Here is a 23,012-nt window from a genome sequence, read left to right on the forward strand (position 1 = left end):
TCTCAGTTAATTTATTTCATGATTGATTAAACCTTGAGATGACAGTTGAAAACATTGTGGTATTAATACATTTGAAAACCTAAATAAAACCCACTCTAATGTTAAATTAGTTTGTGTTTAATGTTTACTTCTGTTTAAAAAAAAAAAAAAAAAAATTACTACAACTTACTCTTATTGAGAAAAGCACCTTCATTAATACAGTTTTTAATGTGTAACTCAAACAGTCTGCATTGCAGACCTAAACACACAGGAAATGGACAAAACATTAGTTTCAATATTTTCAAAATCAAAAGAATAAATAGTTGACACGTTAAAAAAAAAAAAAAAAAAAAAAATCCACTAACGTAACATGGGAACAATCAGTGTGTGTGCACTATCATCATACTGAGGCTCTACCTGATAGAAGGTGGAAACAAAGGAGTGCGATGACAGTATGATTTGGTCCAAAATTAAAGGAAGCCAAAAAAAAACAAAAAAAAAAACACCTTGGCTTCCAACCCTGGTGTAGAGGGTACAGAGAAAAGACTTTCTAGCCAGCCAACAATGTGTGAGGTTCTTTGCAAACACACACTCTAACCAACAATAGAACAAAGGATGGATGGTGTGAACAAAAGCAACGTATGTGTCATAATCAGTATTTTCCACTAGAGGGAGCACCAGCCTTTGTTTTTGTTTCCGAGAGACAGTAAATGGTTATCCATGCAGGTTGAGTGGTCCACCTTTCAGAACCGCTGCACCGGCAGAGTCTCCCTCTACATAAGTTCCATTTCATGTTACATCCACAGTCAGGACAATGTAGGCACATTATGCACAGTTGATGTTACAAATATCATATCTTAAACCCCAATAAAAAGCCCTCACACAGCATGGCACAGAGCTAAACTTACAGATAACCCCAAAAGGCCCAAATATAGAAATACATTTTTTGTGCTGATAACTTACAGTACATTACATAACATTCAGTCTGCAGTTTGTAATTTCAAAGTTGGGTAATAAAAACCATGTTACATAGTATATGTGACTAATAAAAACATTTCTGTTAACTTCCGACTTTGGAAACAAATGCTTTTAGGTGTCTCCGAAACCACGAAGTGTAACCCCCTTAATTAGTTCTGACGATATGATTCCTTTGCTCAGAAAAAACAAAAACATATTGGCTTTTAATGTTGCACTTGGCTGATGGCTTGGTTAATGTGGCATTCAGCTGCTTTGAGTTGCAGTGTCTTTGCAGAGCGAATGAAACAGGGTGTAGTGCAAGAGGAACGAGGGGGGGGGGTGATGAGGCCGCAAGGAAACAAACTGATAATCAGGTTAAGGTCACTGCTGTCCGTTTGAACTCCGGAGGAGCTTGAAAAGAGTGCAATCCATTCAGAGAGGCATGAAAAGAGCACTTGCCGGATTCCGGCTTTCCTCCCTCAGTCGTCGGCGACAATGGACAGAGCACGCAACTCGCTGAGTTTGGCCTCGGTCTCCCTCTCCCTCTGCTCATCAGTCAACCCTGCTTGGTCGATCTGGTCTGTTAACTCACTGAAGATCTTGTACATTTCAGTGAAATAGACCACCTGATGGGACAGGAAAGAAAAAGACTTAGGCTGTGATGACAGAAAAAAAAAATACTCCCGTCCGTCCTCTGACAAGAACTGGACAGGATCAATCCGCAGACCTTTCCGAGATGCCGCTTAAGGGGGAAAACTCCAAATTCATATCCGAACTGCACTCGCACAATCTAATCATACTCTTACTTTCACAAGTCTGAAGCTGCTGGTCTCGTACCTCTTCAACCCTGCTAATGAGAAGTGATTTGAGAGGAGAAGAGGGAGCCCACAGATATCAAACAACTCTGACAAAGCCCCAAAACCCAGCACTACAGTGGGTAGTGACCCTGCTTTTCTCTCCCAATCTGAACAAGAGATAGAGAGTGTTCACTGAAAGCTTTCTTGACACTTCCCACCCCTGCTTCTTCCCCTTAGTTCATGAGTCAGGCTCCCTAGTGAGTTGCTTTGATGATTAATAGACTTTAATCACATTACAAGACTCCAAAAGAGTGGGCAGAGAATGAAAGTACTGGGAAACACAACCCCTTGAAACCCACACACACGTCTCAATATTTATTCATGCAGCGATGCATGTGATGCCATGCTCTTAAGGTGGCATCAACGGCGTCTCTGAAATTGCATGTGTGCTGTTATTGCATGCCGAACCAGCAAGACAAACGAAGAAACCAGTGCGTAAAAAAAAAAGTTTAGTTAAAGGGTCGGGACAAAAAAAACAATTATTGAAAGACTGATAACTCCGTTACAAGCGAACTAGACACTGTCAGCCAAAAGAAAAGTCTTAGTTTCAAAAGCGGCTTGTACAAAGCTTTTTAAGGGCTCTGTATGAAAGACCTTTGCATGTTTATACCAATATTTGCCACCTAAACCACATGAGTGGGCCATAAGTATTGGGTTACTGCTGTTTGTGGGGGTAAAACGGATATATTTTTTCTCCCAAAAGTGGCTTGTTGAAAGGGCCATCGGAAATGTCCATATGACCAGTGATGATAATGTACACCAGATCAGTGTCTAGGCGCCCTCTGCAGCAAAGACTACTATTACAATTAGTCCAGTCACCACGAGGAGTAAACGCTGCCGCACACAACTATGACCACCTACCATACAAAAAGGAGACTTTGGAAAAAACAGCTTTAATTTACGTGACTTTTGCTAGAGTATTTTATCATACCATAGTCCCAGATGCTTAATATTTATACAGAGAGGTTACACTTTGACCTCTGACAAAAAATAATAAATAATTGAAGTTGCATTTTACATAAGTCCTTAAACAATGTGTGTCCACTGTAAGAGAACCAACTGTGTTGTTTAAAAAAAAAAAAAAAAAAAATTAAGACAATGTCTCAATTATTCAACATCTGTACAGGTGGACAGGTCAAGCCGTTGCAGGAAGGGATTTATTATAGTGAAGTTAAAAAAGGCTCACAACAAAGGGATCCTTTGTGCTGTTTCCTGCTGCTGCTGGGAGCTGAGCAGCAACAAGCGGCTGGGAGAGAAGGGAGCGGAGGATGAAACCAAGCACATACAGGCTGGGGATGAGGTCCACTGGTCCACTGGCCACCCACTTGTAGCTCTGTGTGTGTGTGTGTGTGTGTGTGTGTGTGTGTGTGTGTGTGTGTGTGTGTGTGTGTGTGTGTGTGTGTGTGTGTGTGTGTGTGTGTGTGTGTGTGTGTGTGTGTGTGTGTGTGTGTGTGTGTGTGTGAAAATAGTCATTCATGTGTGTACAACTGCATGACTTAAGACAATGTAGACGGAGTAAAATAGCTAGTGCGACGAACAGGAGTTCTTGTACCAAAAGTGAAAATGTGATTTGATTTGTAAAGACAAAAGACCAGAGCTCAGATTAGTGGAAATATTTCATGCTGGGTATAGCTGATCGTTCTGTTTGCTAATTTCAAGTTCAAAGTGCATCACAGAACTCCATAATTGTCATTAGGTCTGGGATAATCTAGTTTACTGATTAGGAGTGTGCCAGTGACTGTCCCAAAGAGGAAATGACATGGGCCATGCAGGTCTGGGATGGGGGAGGGGGACATGGTGGCGCTAACTTGAGACACCCAGCTGCTTTAAGAAAAGCTTCAGGTTAGAGGAGGGCTTGCAGGAGTGCAGTGGAGCCAGACAGATGAGGCCTTCCTGGGCTTAACACAGTAGTGTGGGACGTCACTGAGGGTTAATCACATTAGGACTGTGTGGAGGGAGACAGACTGCCTGGGTTATACACACCCTTCATCAGACACTTTATCCACTGCTTAGCCGACGCTCAGAGGGTGTAACTGCACACTGTAGGGGGTGGGGGCGGAGGCGGGGGGGGGGGGGGGGTGCGCGTGCAGCTGTGAGAGCATCATTGGGGTACATCTTGATGTGGGGTCACTAACCTGCGCCCGGATGAGAGCCTCAAAGCTGGGCTGGAAGTAGTCGATGCGGCTGTGGTAGAACTTGGGCATCTCGTCCAGCAGCTGGTTGTTCTTGGCCTCGAAGTCTTCCCTGATTGGTCGGAGTTCTTCTCTCACCTGTCGTGTTGGGTGAAAGAGAGGAAACAAAAGAACGGGTCACCAATGGACCCTATCAGTACGGACTTTAGAGAACATCCCTTCATTTCACTAATGCCAAGATTTTTCCATAAAAATACGTATACGGAGTTACAGCTTAGGAGAAAAACAAATACCTACAAAAAAAACAAACACGCTATCTGAAGTAAACTCATTACTTGAGCCATTGTTAGTGTTCTATCTCTTATTGTTCAGAAAGATATTTGCCTAATTCCCACGGAGAAGCAGTGCAAAAAAAAAAAGGCTGTAATCACGACCACAGTGAGGAGGAGTGGGTAATGTGGGCAGACTTGGCTGTGAGTGGACTCCAGCACCACTGATCTGTGTGTGAATGTATTAGTGGGTAGTCTACTGTAGGCATGGAGTTATGGAATGCACAATGAATAAGTGTGAGGGTGAGAATATTTATTAAGGGGACGGGGCGAGTTGTTATATTCAAATTGCAACATATTGTTTATCTGCTGCATTACGGCATGGTCTTTGCACCTCAGTTCGTTTTCTTTACACATGTCAGACGATTGTTTTGTCAGGATCGTTTCTTTAAGTGCACAGGAATTCAAAGGGCAGGGATGTAGGGGCCTCGTCAAGGCTTTGTTCCCCTGACAGTGCTTTTCTCAATGTGTGTGGGTGGCTCACCATGTGAGGATGTGTTAGAGGCAATAGCATAGGCAACGCTGCAGCACTATCTGTGAATGTGTGTGCTTCTGTAGTGGCCTCACGGTGTGTGTGTGTGTGTGTGTGTGTGTGTGTGTGTGTGTGTGTGTGTGTGTGTGTGTGTGTGTGTGTGTGTGTGTGTGTGTGTGTGTGTGTGTCTACAATTCTCAATTACGTGCCTGTAGATGTGCAGCAGTGCCTTTTTGAAAAGGCACTACTTGAGAGCATGGTAGCTTGCGTGGGTGAAGGAGTGCACATGTACAGTATGCATGTGCTCAAACTATTTTTGTTCATATCCAGTCAGCATTTGTGTCTTTTTTTTCCACTTATTTCACTCTATTCACAATACATGCAACATGTAAGAGCAAGTGAACTCTGCTCCTCTGCTGCAGTTAGAGGGAGCGTTCGAGTGGACCAACACGTGCACGGATGCATGCTTTAAAAACTCACAGTACCTGATGTAGTTTGACCATAACGGGCCCGGTTTTTTCTTTCTCTTCATATTTCTCCACTTTGGATTGCAACCGCTTGTAGTCCTGCAGTGCCTGTTCCCGACGTTTCACTGCCATGTTAAGGCTGGGGAAGACACCGCTGTACCTGAAACAAAAGCAGCACACAGAAAACATTTACCTTTCCTGCTGTATCCAAGGCGTTAAACAAAAATACACACAAATGTACATACAGGCAAATACAAACAAAAAAATCCCCAGAGACTCTCAGCAGAGTATTCAGATGAAAAAAAAAAACCCCATGATTACTAATACTTTTTCTGAGATAAACTGAAGTCCCTGAAAACACTTGACAGCTTTCATTGCCCTTCAAAATTTGCACTGCATCGTATCTTAATAAAAGTCATTATGATTTAATAAAATCCCTCTCCTCAACATCTTATTGTAGAGGTGCTCTCAAACCCCAGAGGACAGCTCAGCATTAAGCTTCCTCTAATCTTTTATCTAATTACTATAGTTCAGAATGGCATGAAACAATTCATTTTGTGACAATTATCATATTCCAAATGAAAATATATTCTTGCAACAAGAATCCAAGTCTTCAGCACTAAAAATAGGAAAACATTCATCTGTAACTTAGCAACAGGAGTCTGAGCTTCATCCTGGGACTTGTTGCACTGGTTTTGTGTCTGCTTTAATGGAAGCAAGAAAACTGTATACAGTAAATATCCAACCTAATGATATTTGATGAAAAAAATATAAGAATTAAAGTTAACATATCTGGAGGATTGTTTCTAACCTACAAGCAGCATTAATATTTAGTATGCAATATATACCCAATTTAATATCTGCAAACTGAGGTGTTTATGCTCCTTTTTTTTGTTTTAAAGGATACACAACAAATAGTAAACGGGAGTGTGGAGGGGAAGTAAGACATCAGCAAGCTTTTAGTAAAATCTCAGCTTTCATTAACAAATTAATAGCCGAGAGAGCCATTAAAAAAAGTAATGTTTGGCCTTTCTAACATGCAAACAGAAACCAGAGACAGTGTTTTTCATAAGCAGGCAACAAGATTATTTACTCAGGTGTGTGCGACATGTGAGTCAGTCGTAAAAACAATCGTAATGAAGAATTAGATATAACTTTGTTTGAATGACTCATTTAAAGCCTTTCATCAACTGTGTAGGCACACTACTACAATAGTTTATTATGTGCGCCTCTACCCATAGCGTTATTAGCCACAGAGCATGTGGGTTTCGTGATTTACGATCCTCTCCATGCCAACCCTTGCCCTGCTCTGTGCAGCAGCCGAGGGGACCACTGAGAACCTGTGAATTGATTGTGAAATCCTACATTACTAATGTGTCATCCCGTGCACCTTACCAGAGGCCAGAAGAAGAGGGGTGTGTGTGTGTGTGTGTGTGTGTGGGAGGGGGGGGGCGTTTGTGTGTGTAGAAAGTGACGCGAACAGAGCCTCCGTCTCAGACGAGCAGGGATTGTTTCCGACAGGAAGTTAAGCAAGGAGTGGTCTTGTAGCGTTTGAGTGACATCACGGAGCTGAGCACAGCCCAGCCCCACAACCCACGCTCTACCGCTATTTATAAAATACCACTTTGGCCCAGTTTATGGCAGGGGTGGATGCCGATCCTCAAGTCTACTATCTGCTCCAGTGTACACATACTTGAAGTGCCAAGGGATTATGTAACTGCCCTCTAGGCATGACTGCTCTCCAGCACAATCCAATTGGCCAATGACAACGCAGCAGCAAACCAGCTTTCAGATGACACAAAGGCTGATAGAATTCTCACCAGCAAAGTTCACCTGACAGTATGGTACAATTTCCTCGCTGACACACCATGATGGCCTGCTGCTCTCACTCTAAAAGGGGACAACACAGGCAGCAACTACTATGCTTCAGCACATAGAGATTTAAGGGCCTCTGCTGTCCTGGTGCTGAAGGAGAAGAAAAAACTAGACACAAAGCCAACTGCTTGTTAACCCATTCCTGCCCTTTCTATGCTGGATGTTGATGTCTCACTGTTACATTAAGGGCTCTCTGTGTCTAGAAGTTACAGTGACTCAGCAGTGTCAGAAGATACAGTGGTGTCCCTGTTTGAAAGTGCCGATACATTCTTTGTAATAATAGTTTTGTCTAAAACTGTCCAGGCTCTGGACATTTCCCTCGATATCCTGGCCTTGGCTGGATAACTACCGGTCAGCCAGTGAGGTCTGCATTTGCAGTCAAGTCTTGTCTGGATGAGGTCGTGCGCTGGTTGAGGGATGCACGGGGGCCAAGGGCACACCACCATCCATGTGACAGGTCAGGGTGTGGTGAAAAGGCTGGATGGAAATAGCATCTGGACCAGAGCGTGTGTTTATGAGCAGCTGCCAATCCACAGACAGGCCAGTCTGATCCGTCAGCCAAGCCCAAGTCTGGTCTCGACACCCTCGGTCTCGGAGGCTGGCTGTGCCTCTTGACTATCACCATCACATAACTCACGACTGCAAAAAACACACAGCAAGCCACTAAAAATATGGGAAAGGGAATTGTTTATGTGCAAATCACCACCTTTACGTGTCAAGGTTACATTACGTGGCAAGTTTTGTTAAAATATGCTTGCTGTGAATGTAATATAACTAACTACCATAAATGGTTTAAGAGCAGTGGGCCAAGTGAATTTGAGCGTGGTGTACATGCCAGAAGAACCTCCATTGTCTCATCAAAAAGAGAGTTTGATATGCTGCAACTTGCCTTGTGCTTTGTTGATCAATCTCGAAACAACTCACGCAGCCTGGATACATGATACACCATACACTCATAAAATGAAAAAAGAAAAAAAAAACACCCTGGGTAGAAAAAAATTGAACTTCATGTGCAAACATTCAACAACAAAATCATGGAAAATTTAGTCACTGCCCCCAAAAAACAGACATCAGCCCCACAATTTAGGCCAAATAGTTGTCAAGACCTCACAACCTGCTCCAAGCTCAGTGTCTTCCTCTGACTGAGAGGGGTGAAGGTGGTTTGTCCAGTGCTAAGTAAACCCAGGGCAGAGGTCTCAAAACAGGCTTGACTTCTGTTGCACCCAAAAGAGGAACAGGGCAGAAAGGGCTAGGTTAGAAGGTCTAGATAACACAAATGCCTCAATGCCCACGCACTCTCCTCCCCTCACATAAACATGGTGATGTCATTCAGTGACCAGCAGAGTGGATGGAACTCACTTCTGGGTCCGAGAGAGAGAGAGAGAGAGAGAGAGAGAGAGAGAGAGAGAGAGAGAGAGAGAGAGAGAGAGAGAGAGAGAGAGAGAGAGAGAGAGAGAGGGTAGGAGTGTGTGTGTGTGTGTGTGGGGGGGGGGGGAAGACGACTGCTTTTTTCCTGTTTGTCTGCTGTGCGTTTTACCACACTAAGCATTAAGGATGGATGCCAAAATTTTTAATCAATCACACATGGACACATTCGCGTACCTAACACACACACAACCCATTGAAAGTCTTCCATTAACATAACGTTCTCCTTTTCAACTCTTCTCTAATTGTCTTTACAATGACACAAGATCACCAGTAGAGTATTTTCAGTAAAAACTGAAAAATATTCATTAGTGAAGGACTAATGGAATCTTAATGGAAGCTTTAAAGTAGCGCAGCTTTTGTCTCAGTTTTCTATAGAAGACATTTTGATAAACTAATAACTAATAGTGCTGTGTTTTAAAGAAGAGAAAAAGTTAAGAGAGGTCAGTTTAGCTTGGCATTAAAATTAGTTTATGAACTTCCTTCCTCTGCTCCGTTTTAGAATCATGTAAATGCCTAACTTTATGGTCTAAAATACCATCTTTGTAAGACAGCGCCCCCTCTAAAATCTGGGTTAGTGTTGGTGAATGTGTGTATGTTTGTGTGCGAGTGTGCACTGTCCTGAGACAGTTCTCCTCTTTAACCAATCCACGGCTCTGGGCCCAGGAAGCTGGGCCCTTTGCCATATTCTGAGCCTGAGCCTGCCTACACGTCCGCCTGCCGCCCACCAGGAAGAGGAAATTAGAACCATTCCATCCTGTCATTGCTCCGCCACCAGAGCACATGAGGAAGAGAGGGCTTTACACACACACACACACACACACACACACACACACACACACACACACACACACACACACACACACACACACACACACACACACACACACACACACACACACACACACACACACACACACACACACTAACCTAACTTATTCATGTTTTGACGGAAGATTCTCCTGACATTGGTTATTTAAAAAAAAAAAATGACAGCTTTATGGGGGAGAAGGTTCAACATTAATTTGTGATAGAAACAGCATCCATGTGCTCTTTCACAAAGCACACGTTTAATCTCCTGGGAGGAGCCAAGAGGAGGAAGCACGACCTTAACAAGCGCTCCGGAAGACGGGTGGGATAGTCCAACCACTCCCTTTAGTGCCTCTGCTTTGCGTGTGTGTGTGTGTGTGTGTGTGTGTGTGTGTGTGTGTGTGTGTGTGTGTGTGTGTGTGTGTGTGTGTGTGTGTGTGTGTGTGTGTGTGTGCACGCGCAAAGGGAGGCTTAAGCAATGGAATAGCATTCACTGCCTTCTCAAATGGGGGCGAGTTATTAGGAATGAGAACCAAATAAACTTTCTTCCAGACACAGTACTACCACAGCCGCACCGCTCACTCCCCAGTTCATTTTTACAATCTGTGTTACTACACTGCAGGCCTGCTTATGGTCCTGCACTGCAGCTATACTTTCCACCCGGCTAGTGTCAATAAGAGAGCTAGGCCAAACAATAAAAATGTTAGGGGGCGCACTGGAGTTTACCTGCCCAGAGTGTCAATTGGATTTACTACGTCAGGAACACTAAGCCACGAAACAGAACTGCATTGCATTTACAATACTTTCTTGTGATTTGGCAATCGATCTAAACTCACTGAATAGTTTTATGAAAAAAATGCCAACATTCTGCACCGCCAAACAAATGTTGAATTTATCGGCAAATACTATTTGACCCGGGTCTGCCATAGAAAGATATTTAAACCTGTAAATATGTCAGTAACACAAGAAACTACAGCGTATGAACAATCAAGACTGATACTTACTTTTTCAGAGGGTCGATAACAGTCTTCTGGATCTGGTTGACCTGTAACAATAACAAGAGTTGTTAGCAGAAGCAATAATAACCTCTATATCAAGGGAAGAGATGGTACAAATTGTTATTCATTGTCAAATTGAGTTACATCAGAACTGAAGCAAATAGCTTCTACATGTCTCGCTCATTAGCTGCAAAGCAATGCCGCAGCACAAACATCAACAATTGTGTTAATTTCAAACAGAGCACTCAAGAAAAAAAAAAAAAAAAAAAAAAGTGGGGGGTGGGGTGCAAAGAAACTTTCATGACGTTGACTGTTTTATTGTACACAAGCCCCGAGGAGAAACCCCTGAATATTCATTGAGCTTGCGATACAAAAGGATGTAACTGTCAGGGGACAGACATGAAAGCAAAGCCCAACTGATTTCAAATCCTGGGGTGGGCTGCCGTACAAGATGAAAGTTCTTTACAAACAAACATTTTAACAATAACAGTTGATATTTTTCTGCATTCTCCTTCTGGTTGCCAGAACCGACAGGGGATGGAGGGAGGGGAAGGCGGGTGTTAAATGGAAGTAAATGAACATCTCATCTCGAGGCCTCCAGCCCTAGCACCAAGTCTCATCGACAGAAGTTGGTGCACAATTAATAAAGTTTCCAGCGTCATTTACATTGCAGATTCAACACGACTGTTACTACTACATCTGCAAACATAACAGAGCTAAGTTAACCAGGCAATAGAGTCAAGTGAAGAGAAAGTGCAAGGAACGGTGAACGAGAATTTCACACAGCGAGATGTGAAGTGACAGCTGCATGAGAACAGTGAGCAGCTCCACTAATCATATGTTCACTTGCTATCGGAAGGACAGTCAATCACACAACAAGGAGGAGGCAAGATCGCAGCTGTGCTTTGTAAAAATGCCCTGACCATCTGAGAACATACAGCAACACTCGCTGCTTCACACAGGCAGATTTCCAAGTACAAAATGGTTGATTGTGGTTTGAGGGAAAACAGAACCAATAACAAATAAGTACATGGGAATTCACATTTTCTTTGTTTTACATATTCACACCATCTCCCCCTCCCCGGCTTGAGCCGCGCTGCTGCTTCTAAGGTGAGAGCATGCAGCGAGGAGGGAGAAGAACAGCGGCAGATTTGCTTAAGCATGCTGGTGCCCTTTACCCTCTGCCCCTTCCCACAGAGAAGGGGGGGGGGGCAGCGCTATTCCTTGGAGGCCCTGCAGAGCCTGAGGCCGGCGCTCAAGCAGCAGTCTCCATCAGTGAGTCACGGGGCAGAGGCCATCCCGGCGCACAGGCCTCCCAAAAATACACACAGATCGCAGAGGAAATCAATATCCCTCCAAACGGAGCATCCTCTACTGCGCTGCCGCCATCTACACTGGGGCTCAGCTTCGGCAGCAGTGTGCCGCCGGGGCTGTGCGCCCTCCTCAGCCCCAGAAATAAACACACAGACCTGGGCCACTGCTGCCTTCATTATCGCTGCACGTTTTATCTGCTGGCTCTCTCACTTGTGGGCCCTGCGGCGGAACATCTCGTCTCAACACGGAGAAGAGCAAAGGGTGGATGCTTTTGTGTCTGTTTTGCTGGAGCAATAAGGTTTGCTGTTGCTGCTGTCAGAATCAACAGCCAGCTTGAAGGGAGAAGTTGGAGTAGTGTTCGGGAAAGCTGTGCTGGATTTTAAACACCTTGCAAACCTAGAGGTGATGCACACAGCAGACGGTCCAGAAAGAACTCACAATCCCTATTTTGCCTTTAGCTCACTTTTAGCCTCTCTCCAAAAAGGAGCCACAGAGCCCAGCCCAAACCTGGAACTGAACATTGTGTTAAGGCAAGGATTTTTATTTAGTAAGACTGGAAGAAGTGCAGAGAAAATCAGGTGTGACCTAGCTGTCAAAATCCACTCTGGATAAAAGTATGTTTAAAAAAAACCAAAAAAAACACGTCAATACAGTTAGTGACTGTTGTCCTCTCGTGAGAAACTGCACTGGGATCAAAGTGCCTGACTGAATCGCTGTCAAACACATCACAGTCACAGAGGCAAACAGGGAAACTACACAACATATAGCCAGAAAATTGATCCACTACTATACACTATAAACATGTTTTAAGACTACCCGAAACATGAAAATACAAAATCATATCAAAATGAGAAATGACTGCCTCTTAATAAATGTTACAATTTTAGCCAGGAGAAAAAAAGGGATCATACAGGAAGACTTTGATGCTGAAGATACATTTTATAAGACATGGAAAGAAATGGGTGGATTTAGAGACCCTAACACTTCTTACCCATTCACAGTCAAGTGTGTATGGCAGCACTGTTCAAGTATTTTTCTGCAGTTCAGAATTCAAAAGACAGTGAAAATGGAAAAAGCAAATTTGATATTCTATCAAATTTGAGGAATGTAAAAGTACTCTATCCTGAAAACAGTCAAACTGGCAGGAGAGTTCTCCTGGGCACTCAACCAAGCCAAGTCCTGGAACATACGCACCCCGGGTCACAAACCCACACGCTCAGTCCAACCTACATTTTACTTTGTCTAGTCACTCAAAATGGCTCCTGTAAAATTTGATGAGCTGTGAGTAAAGCCAGTCTGAAAGACTGGTATGTTAAAGCCGAAGAAGCAAGGAAAAAAAAATTCTGACTGCTACAGAATAGTTGCTTAAACTCCGACCCTGCACTTTTAGTATGTTTTTTTATTTTTTTTTATTCAATACAACACATTTCCTTTTCTGTTTGACATTTAAGTAACTTTCTGCCAAAGTACAAATTAAGTTCTTGAAATGATATCACACTTAAGATGCAAAGATATTATTCAACTGAAGTTTTAATTCACAACCTCAAGCTACTTAGGTGGACAATGTGCTTATTTTAAAACGAGCACATCAAAAGCATGAGCACTGCTTCCCTCATGTACCCTGGGGAACGGGTTATAGGTTTTATTTTTGATGGAAACTGAGTCCAGTTCAAGAGGTTTCACAGAAAATATAAATCAAGTCTTCTCAACCGAATACGTACATTTCCAGGTGACAGATGGTCTGTTATTCCTGAGATACTACACTACAGTTTCACCATGGAATAATAAAATTATCCACTGTTTTCAAAGGCATTCATTTTCTCCCCCCCTTGTTGGATCGTTGTTGTTGGAAAGGTTATGAAATCATCCTGGTTCGCAACAACATATGAAAAGAAAGGGGAATATTTTTAAGGCAACAAATGTGCAAAGCCTAGAACACCTACTAGCAGGGCAATGAGTCAAGAAAACACAGATGGAAAAAAGTCAATCGGTATATGCCTTAGTGTGATCTCCTGTGTTCTCTCCTGTATTTTTTTTTCCTCTTTAAATGTCTACCCTTCGCAGTGCAGTGCCTTGAGGATGCACACATGCGGTGCCACTATGATTCACATTATAACTACCTGTGGCGATGATTCTAATCAAAAACTGAAGTGCACCCGGCAAATAATCTGACAGCCAAAGAAGAGATCTTCACAAAGTAGAGCTGTGGAAGAGCGGGCAAGAGTAATGCTTACAGTTCTGGAGAGAAATGTTTGCCTATCTACGACTGGCCCTTAGGACAAAAGTCCTGTGAGTGAGAAGTAGAAACATTAAAAGAAATGCCTTCGAAATCAACAAATGCTTCAAATATCTAAACACAAACAACAAATATATACAACATGAGGGAAAATGTGCATAAACGGGGGTGGAAAATATGATGGCTACACAAGTGGTTGGGACATGTCAGGTTGGGTCTGGCTGACAGACTTCATCTACTGCTACCAACCAAATGTAATGCACCAGGAGGGATTTGAAAAGTTTCAAGTGTTTTGAAACTTGTATAAATTTAAGATGATTACAGTTTTCTTCTCCACAAATCAGAAATAACTAACATTTTTGCTATAACCTTTAAGACTATATGAGGTGACCCATCAAAGTAGAAAAGTGTTGACCTCAAGCCAAATGTTTGTTTCAGTAAGCAATGCAAGCAATATAATGGAATTGTTCAGTGCACAAGCTGTGAGTAAGTCCTATGAATTTTGTGGTGGGGCATATTTTGCTGTTGAGAATAGGCCCTTCCATTGTACGAGTTATTTTAGACACCAGTGAGTCACAAATGCATCAATTTTCACAGCTGATAACCAGTAGCTTGAGCTTATAGAGGATGATACCACAGATGCTTTTCAAAAACAGCAGAAGGAAAGACATACGGAGAGCTTTTAGTCCACAGGCAGCACAATATTGACAAATATGAAAACATGCATTTTCAACAAAACCTTGTCCAGTTTCCTACTTTGCATTTCTGAGGAAAACATTTCAAAGCAGAGGATGACAGTGAAAGAGTGGGAATTAGTCTGACCTTCTCCTGGTTGAAGGAGTCCATCCTTCTCATGGCCGTATCCAAAGCAGTCATGGAGTCCAGGAAGGCCTGGTCCTGCTCACACAGCGGGTTACTCAGGAGGTCTGCAGAGATCTTCACTGCTGCTTTTGACATGGCTGTCAGCCCCCCCCCCCCCCACACACACACACACACAAGGACATAGAACAGTTAAAACATAGTTAAAAACTTTGTAAACATTAGGTAGATTGCAGACCATATAAATGGTTATTGAAGATGTCTGCATCAACACATTTTAATCTCATTAAATGCCAGATTTTGTACAATATTCTTAAACTGTGGGGGCAATTTCTCTGGATTAAACTAAGGCCTTAAGCGTTTTAGAAGTGCATGTGCTTTTATATAGTAGAGGGTTTAAAAGTAAGCTTTTGGGAAAGCAGAATGGCACAGTGCTGCCCCCATTGTAAAACTCTGAGGGGGCGGTGGGGCTGCCTGCCGTATTGAATATGTTAATGTTAATCTACACTCATGCCACTTTGTTTAGACACAGCACATATCAGATTACGGCTTCACTGTTCAAATAAATGAGCTGCACTGAGGAGAGAAACAAGTTGACAACAGGACCTGTATTGAAAATGGGCTTTATGAAGATCTGGAACAGTCACTGGTCTTTTCAGACTTCCTCGGGATTGTCTCTCGACCAATTTTCAGCCAATCAATTATCAAGGTGTGGCGTTCCTGCATAATTCTCCATCTGAACTCCATGTAGCAAATTGCTTGATTTGACCTCGCCTGACTCAGAGACATGTTGATTGTACAGTCGTGGAAAATCAAAAGGTGACCTGTGGGTATCAGTAGTGAGCAAATAAGTTAAGGCTAAGTGATATAGACACAATCAAATATCACAATATTTTTGATTTAAAAAAAAAAAAAAGTGATATTGATACTGTGACAATATTGTAGAGTGCTAACTAATGGTGCTTTCCCAAATTATTACACAAGGGGATTTTTGGATTATTACTCATCAGTAAAGCGAATATAATGACTAAATGAATAAAAGTTAAATAACAAAACAGCTAGGTCAGTCTGGTTAGTTCAGAAAATGACATCACTTTACTCTAATACAGCCAGTAAAACCAAAGACAACACCTATGCCATATCACAATACTGAAACTCTAAGGCAATATCAACTCTCATATCACAATACCAATGTAGTACTGACATATTGCCCGTCCCTATAAGTGAATATCATAACCCTTGTAATCAGCTGGGGGGTGAGACAAGAAGAACAGTTAAAGCACCATTATTCCTGCTACTTTATTTGCCTTGTTATTTCGCTTAATTGAAATTGTGAACTGAATCAGCCCTTAAAATATATATTATTGTCCCACACCAGATGATTGTCAGGGAGTCCAATAGAACTCTGTATATCACCAGGTTTGACTTGATAAATGATGGCTGATATAGAAAGCAGTGTATTAAATGCAGTGTTGACATGCAGAGTACGTCCAGTTCTTTGTTCAGTAGCAGTTAGTGGAGCTGGGACCTGTGCAACAGATGGAATCCATTAACGGTAATGAGGCCCTGACAGCTATGACACTTTGATGATGCAGACATCCATATTCCAGAGCACAAAGGAGAGGAAATGAAGAAGCCTCACACTGCTCCATCCGTCCCCGCTCCTCCACCCCCACAACTGACTACCACAGGCCATGTCTACTGCTACTTCCCAAATACACAAATCCAAAACCAGAAATAAGCAAATAAATGTTGAGTAAACATGGTTTCTGTGGCATGCAAATGCACGAATAAATGACGGCAGAGTTGGTACACCAATCTGGCCCAAACTGCATATTGCACAAAGCTAAAGACAAAACACACCCGCCACGATAGCTTAGAAAAGCCTATGAAAGAAGATTAAGGCGGAGGCTCATACTCTCATTTGTCGAGTTGTTTGGGGAGCTAACGCACCGCAAACAAACCAGGACAACCAAACATCTTTCCAGCCCCGAAAAACCTCCCAAACAAGATCAAGTATGTTAGTGAACAAGTGGAGATCAGTGGCACACCAGGCGGCAACTCGAGTTTATGGCAAAACATACCCAAATCAGCCTCAGTGCTTTTCTTCATGTCTTTGTGAAGCTTTTTCGTCTGATCCTCCAGCCTGTGGGACAAACACACGAATGATTATCAGACAGTTTCTTGTCTAGCAGGACAGTAAGCATCAGTTCTGCTGATCATTATAATCTATACTTGATTCAAAATCAGTTTCATTCACTCTGAACATGTTCATGTGGACAAAGAGAACACGAACATGGATAAATAAAACATAAACCTAAAAGAAAGAAATTAGTGTATCAAAAAAAATATGGTTCAAGAGGGAATTACACATTTCAGTGATTCCACATAAAATCTGTTAGCTAATTAACAATACAGGGAATTCTTCTTGTTACTGTCAACTACATTTCCGCTCAAAAGCATTAATGTCTTCAATCATTCCACTGCACATATTCCATTGATGGGTGTTAAAAATGGCAATTACCAGACTATGGAGGCTGGAAACACATGCCATTCATTATATCAATTAAGGCAGACAAGGGGTTTAGAATCTCCCCTGAGACTGCTTTCATATCACTTCTCCTGGTTTGATGAAAAATGCAATGTGGTGAGGTTTCACCTCCATCATTCCTCTTCAAAGATTATAGTCAATAGGAAGACACCAGCTGTAATCCTATTGGATTTCTGATGTGGCCACTGGCCACAAGATGTGAAGATGCTGGTAAAACAGATATGGCTATTTCAGAACTGCAAACCAAAAATAGAAATCAGGTGTCCACGTTTGGCACTTTTTTTTTTTTTTTCTTCCATCGTTTTGAAGCTTGGAAAGAAACACAGGAGGATAAATCTCGCATCCTCACAGGTGCATTAACACACATTGATAAATATAAGGACTTGAAAATTGCTCATTATTATTTCTTTATCGATGCAGTTTTAATAAGTCCACATTGAGTTGGCTACATTTCATAAAACAAGACTCCATTGACAGAATTACGCCTGCAGCATCACCATAAGATAGCATGTTGGATACTGGGATATTGTCGACAACAGTCGCAAAAACCTAACATTTTGTGGAATTAACTCATGTCAGATTACACTTGTATTGCAATAGCTTTGATTTTAGATATCATCTTTAATTTCAATTGCATTTATTCATGTCTCCAACAAAGGGCTATTGAATTATGAGGATATAGGGCCTTAAGGTAGCTAAAACTTATTCATATTTTTATCATAACTTGTCCTCTACATGCTTTTGTTTGTGTTGACATTTTTCAGGATTTTATACTAAATCGCCACAGACCAGATGGAGGTTGTTCCAAAAATGTCATTTGCAGTAAATGATGTAACTTCATCCCATACTGTTCACACCACGGGGGAAAAAAAACATTCTGTCAGAACAATCTCCACAGTAACTTCTTGCATCCCTCTCACCAATTAGATGGAACTGGGTCTCACAAGACATATCAGCCTTCCGCTTAAGTAATCAAAATATACTGTTACATTTCAGATATTTAGAAATAGGCATTTCTAATTGCAACAAACGGTACTCATGTTATAGTCAATTTTATCTGCAATACTTCAGACAGGATTTAGCCAGTATTTAATAATTAGAGGGTTTCTTCCTGTATTCATGATATGTTTCCATGAGGTACATTTTAAATGTGCATGTAGATCAGAACAATGAACAAAAATACTTTAAGCCATCACAGTTTTTTTCTGTTTCGTTAGGAACATCTGAGGAGTATTTAGAAGTGAATAAGAGACAATATTTCCATGCGGGTATCATATTACAAATCCATTTTGAGTCATACCTGTAAGTAGAAAATTGCTTCTGACATTGTTACAAACATCTGGAAATACGGTATGTGGTCAATTTTATCACTCCTGTCTCCGTTTCTGCAGCAAGAAGAAGGAGTTGAGAACTCGTACTACAAAACTAGATTTGGTCTTAAAAGCAATTCTCAATTCCAGTGCATGATGCAAAACAAACTGAAACCAAAATAGTGCCCTGTAATTTAGCTGACACAGTTAGCACTTAAGTAATGAAAGGAGACAAGAGCGAGCGAGCGAGAGAGAGAGAGAGAGAGAGAGAGAGACAGAGAGAGAAAAGGAAAATAAGAGTATAATAAAAAAAAAATTAAAAAACAACCCTGCCAGTCTTGGAGACTGCGCTGCAGGATGGTGGGTGAAAGCATCGTACTATGTAAACAAACTAGCAAGCTCTCAGACCAATGCCTGTACACTCATACTGTGTGCTTGTCGTCCACGTTTGTGCATGTGAAACTCATGTTCCAGACACTACCTCCTACTTAAAAATGTGTTGCACAATACTGTTGCAGCTTTCCTCCTCTGTCAGCACTGACAGTGAGAGAGTTATTCTGGATGAGTGCCAGGTGAGCCTGGAGTCTCTTTCCAAAAGGTGCTAATAGAGCGACCTATTAGAACAGCTGCTGCTCTGAACACCAGTGCCACCAATGTTGGGCCTGCGCAGCCACTGTCATGACGCCACGTCACCTGGTGAAAACTGCAGTTTATAATACTTTCAAACACAAACCCAGAGTAGGACACTGTAATGAACAGGCATTCCACCATGTTTGACCATTCGCATTCCCAGGCTGCCTTTTAAGTACACTCAACAAAAATATCCACAGAACACTTTTGGTTTCGTTCTAATTTTTAAATAAATTGAATTAAAAAAAAAAAAAAAAAAAAAAAAATTGTAATCAGATTTGTTTTATGCGGGATATAAACGTTTATTTCTTTCAAATTCGGATGACAAATTTGTTGAAATACGTGTTAGTGAGCACTTAACTTCTCTGCCAAAATAATCCATTCAAGTGGATTTTTGTTGCTTTCAAATATTGTATCAGTATTGTACTCCAAAATCCTGTATTGGTCAAGCTACTGCATTGCTGTGAAAATGGAAATTACGCTTCCCTTGGTTTATCATTACCATAAAATCAAAAGTCAAATTAAAAAAAACTTCTTTAGTCAAGTGGACAGAAGGAAAAAAAATAGGAATCGTGGTTTACGCCTACCAAGTAAACTACTTAGGCAACAGATGCACCGTGATGTGTGTAGATCTGCATCTCCAGGGTGGAGAACCTAAATGTCTGTACATGCCTGCTGCACTGACTCATCTATAAGGTCTATTGGTACCACACCTTCATGATAAAGGGCCCTCCTACTCAACAAAACCTGAGAGGAAAATGGTGCTCCCACTCATTTTTACTAGGCCCTGAGGGAATTTATTACAACCTCAGTCTCACTGAGACAAGGCCCGGATGTACGGAGCTTTCAGGTCTTTCTCAGGTTTTTAAGTGCTCTGAACCCTGCTCTTTTTTGTTGAAATAACAGCCATCAAGAGTTGATACATTTATTTTAGTTTATATAATTTTTTTTAAACTTGAGAATGTGTACTACCACAAATTTATGAAACGTTTGGTCATCAAATCTACCATAGCAGAACTGTTTTTTTTCAGTTTAATATGAAGAAAAGTAAGTGACGAAACCATGCAGGAAATGGCAAATGGAACAAGAAACGTTTTGTACAATGAGGCATACTTTGAATACAAAATAGCTACTTTTTTAAGTAAAACTGTACAACGCGCAACAACAATCTAATTTTGGATCAAAGATCTCCCATATATTTTGTATTTCCATTTTAATTATTGTATGTCTGGTACACATTTCTTGCTTGATACCTCAGCATATTCGCGCCCACCAGCAGTGGACTAATATATAACTACTTGACATCTAGCTTTTGACTAAAAATGATGCATTTCCACTTGACTTTTGATTATTATCAAGGACTGGGCACTATGGACAAAATTAAATATCACAATATTTTGGGCCAAATACCTTGCTATTGCGACAATATTGTGGGGAAGACTATTGGTGCTTTACAAAATAGTTACAGTATGATATTTGTTTTGATTTGATTATTTAATCATCATTAGTGATGTGGATACAATAACTAAGTGGGTAAAGGTAAGTAATAGAACAGCTAGGACAGTCAGCGGACTCTTCAGAAAATTCTGAAAATACATCACTTTACTCTAATGTAGCCTCCAAAACCAGGAAACAAAAACATTTGCCGTAACTTGATATTACAATATCAATAAATCGAAAGATGATATCTCGTCTCATATCACCACATTGATATTAAAAGTACGAACGTAGTCGCAGAACTGCAGTTACGTCCAGTAACTACTATTTATTTACTTAGTTCCTGTCTCCCGTTTCATTTCAGCTCAGTGAAAGTTGCGCATGCCTTTTTTTGTACCTGAAAGTTGCGCTCATTTCTAGTTCTAGTTCAGAACAATTTGCTATTGGCGCTGTTGTTGAGTAAAACAAACTCGTGGACACTTCAAGCAAAGCTGATGAAAATATTGCTTCTACATGTTTATGCTTTTTGAAAAGGTGGTTTGAAGAACTTTGTGGCTTTTTACTCCCGAGCGTTTTATTGCACTTTCAGTAACGAGTGTAATGGTCGTCAACTTCAGTAAATCTTCCATATCACTTGGTTCACCGTCTCCATCTTGGCCTCTCTTGCTGTCTGCGGTCACACACCAAGACAGAGAGGCAGAGGAGAGGATGGGGAGAAGAGGCTGCAGAAAGGTGTCCCATGCAGAAATTAATTTCAATGAATTTAGTTTTTAACGGTCATTATTACAATATTTAACAAAGGAATACGGGGGAGAATTCCTACACACGATACATGATGCGCTTTACACAGCAACTGGCTGGCAAATACCCGTCGTGGTAGAAAGCTTGAACTCTGCAATGTTTATTAAAAGCACTTCATTCTACTCCTAAATAAGTTGAAAATGTAATGTGGATGACATTTTAAAATTCAGATTATGAATTTTTCATATAGGCTCAAGAAATACACTGTGTAATGACACAGTTTAAGAATTTGAACAATACTTACAAAAATATGACATTATATGGGCACAGATATGGTGGATGAGAAATCCTCTTTCACCAAACCAAAGGCACCAAGTTTTACCAACCCGCATACATGAATGTTCAACACATTTGGTAAAATACTCAGTATGTTTTTAGTATATTGTAAAACCTGTAACAGAATCGAACTATCCAAATAGCCATGAAACACAAAAACCTCAGTAATTGTCTACTTTATAAATCTTAATTAAAAATGCTAACTTACTTTTGGAGTTTGTCATATTCTCGCTCGAAGTCTCTTTCGACCTAAAAAAAAAAAAAAAAAGGAGAGTATTTCATGTTAGTTCTGTGATTTCTGCCAAAATTGCTTTAAACATTGTGACATTATCAGAGGAGTGACAAGACAAATGAAAATGGATAAATAATAATTGTAGGAGGGATGTAATACATACCAGCAACAATGACTACTTGTTTGTAGCCACAATTAAAGCTGCAGATACGTTGTTGCCATCTCAAGGTTTAGGTTACAGCACTCAACCACCTTCAATACTACCTTTACTTGAAAAATAACAGGGCCTTGTACTTTTTTATGGTCGTTTTCAGAAGCATAAACAACTCAAGACAGCTGGACAGGTGAAATACAGGAGTACATCAAGTTCCCAGGGCTAACACGAACGTGACGGGGGTCTGCTCTTTACTCAACCTGAGTCACAACTGCACAGGATCCATTCACGGGACATCTGTCAGCCTGCCTCTCACCGTTAACAGAGTCCGGTCTGCAGTGTCGTTCCATACACTCCACTGATAAACATGAGATTTACACTGAATGACATGGAATAATCACCAGATAAAGCTGACGTTTCAGTGCTCTAGTTTTTTCATCCAGTTGATAAAATGACATCAGTATCATTGAATTTATTTCCATTCCTAATATCCTGACCTCTCCAGGTCACCTAAGACAGGCAGGATTGAGAGGGCTGACCAATGTATAAAGACCCACTGTGGCAGTCTAAGCGTGGTATAAAATTGCTTGTCCTACCATGTCTCTAAAACATGTCAAGCAAGTTACAGAGGCCTCGTGGGCTCCTGTCTTGTGGTTCTGTGGGCTCCTGGATTTAAACACTGAGGCCAAAACAACGAAGGAGGCAGTTGACACTTTGTCACTGGTGGATCATCTGACTGGGCTGCCTTTAACCCACTCCATGTTTTTTGCTTGGGATGGCACAGGAAGCTGGAAACACAGTCTGACAGTGACTGCCGGGCCACAGAGTCATTACAGTGGAAGTGGTTTTCTCCAGCAAGGAGAACACCCACTCAATGTCACTTCAAGGTAACCACCTCTGCCCCCTTCAATGGCTAAGACAAATTGGTATTCCGATGACAGTATTTAGACT

At 41.4% G+C, this 23,012-nt stretch overlaps 1 protein-coding gene across 1 annotated transcript in view; it reads right to left on the bottom strand.

Moving 5' to 3' along the window:
* Positions 1-23,012, bottom strand: part of bin3 (bridging integrator 3) — a 29,472-nt gene continuing 6,460 nt past the window's right edge. The window contains exons 3-9 of the mRNA XM_069699839.1: positions 21,884-21,924; positions 16,755-16,816; positions 14,674-14,810; positions 10,308-10,348; positions 5,212-5,353; positions 3,929-4,063; positions 1-1,562 (exon numbers count right to left, since the gene is read on the bottom strand). Of these exons, the coding sequence (XP_069555940.1) occupies positions 1,416-1,562; positions 3,929-4,063; positions 5,212-5,353; positions 10,308-10,348; positions 14,674-14,810; positions 16,755-16,816; positions 21,884-21,924 (705 nt within the window). The 3' untranslated portion in view covers positions 1-1,415. The remainder of the gene's footprint in view (positions 1,563-3,928; positions 4,064-5,211; positions 5,354-10,307; positions 10,349-14,673; positions 14,811-16,754; positions 16,817-21,883; positions 21,925-23,012) is intronic.

This window comes from Brachyistius frenatus, unplaced genomic scaffold (assembly GCF_029030835.1).
Source record: "Brachyistius frenatus isolate BFR_SWC_R1_liver_20210118 unplaced genomic scaffold, ASM2903083v1 Contig_31, whole genome shotgun sequence".
Taxonomy (NCBI): domain Eukaryota; kingdom Metazoa; phylum Chordata; class Actinopteri; family Embiotocidae; genus Brachyistius; species Brachyistius frenatus.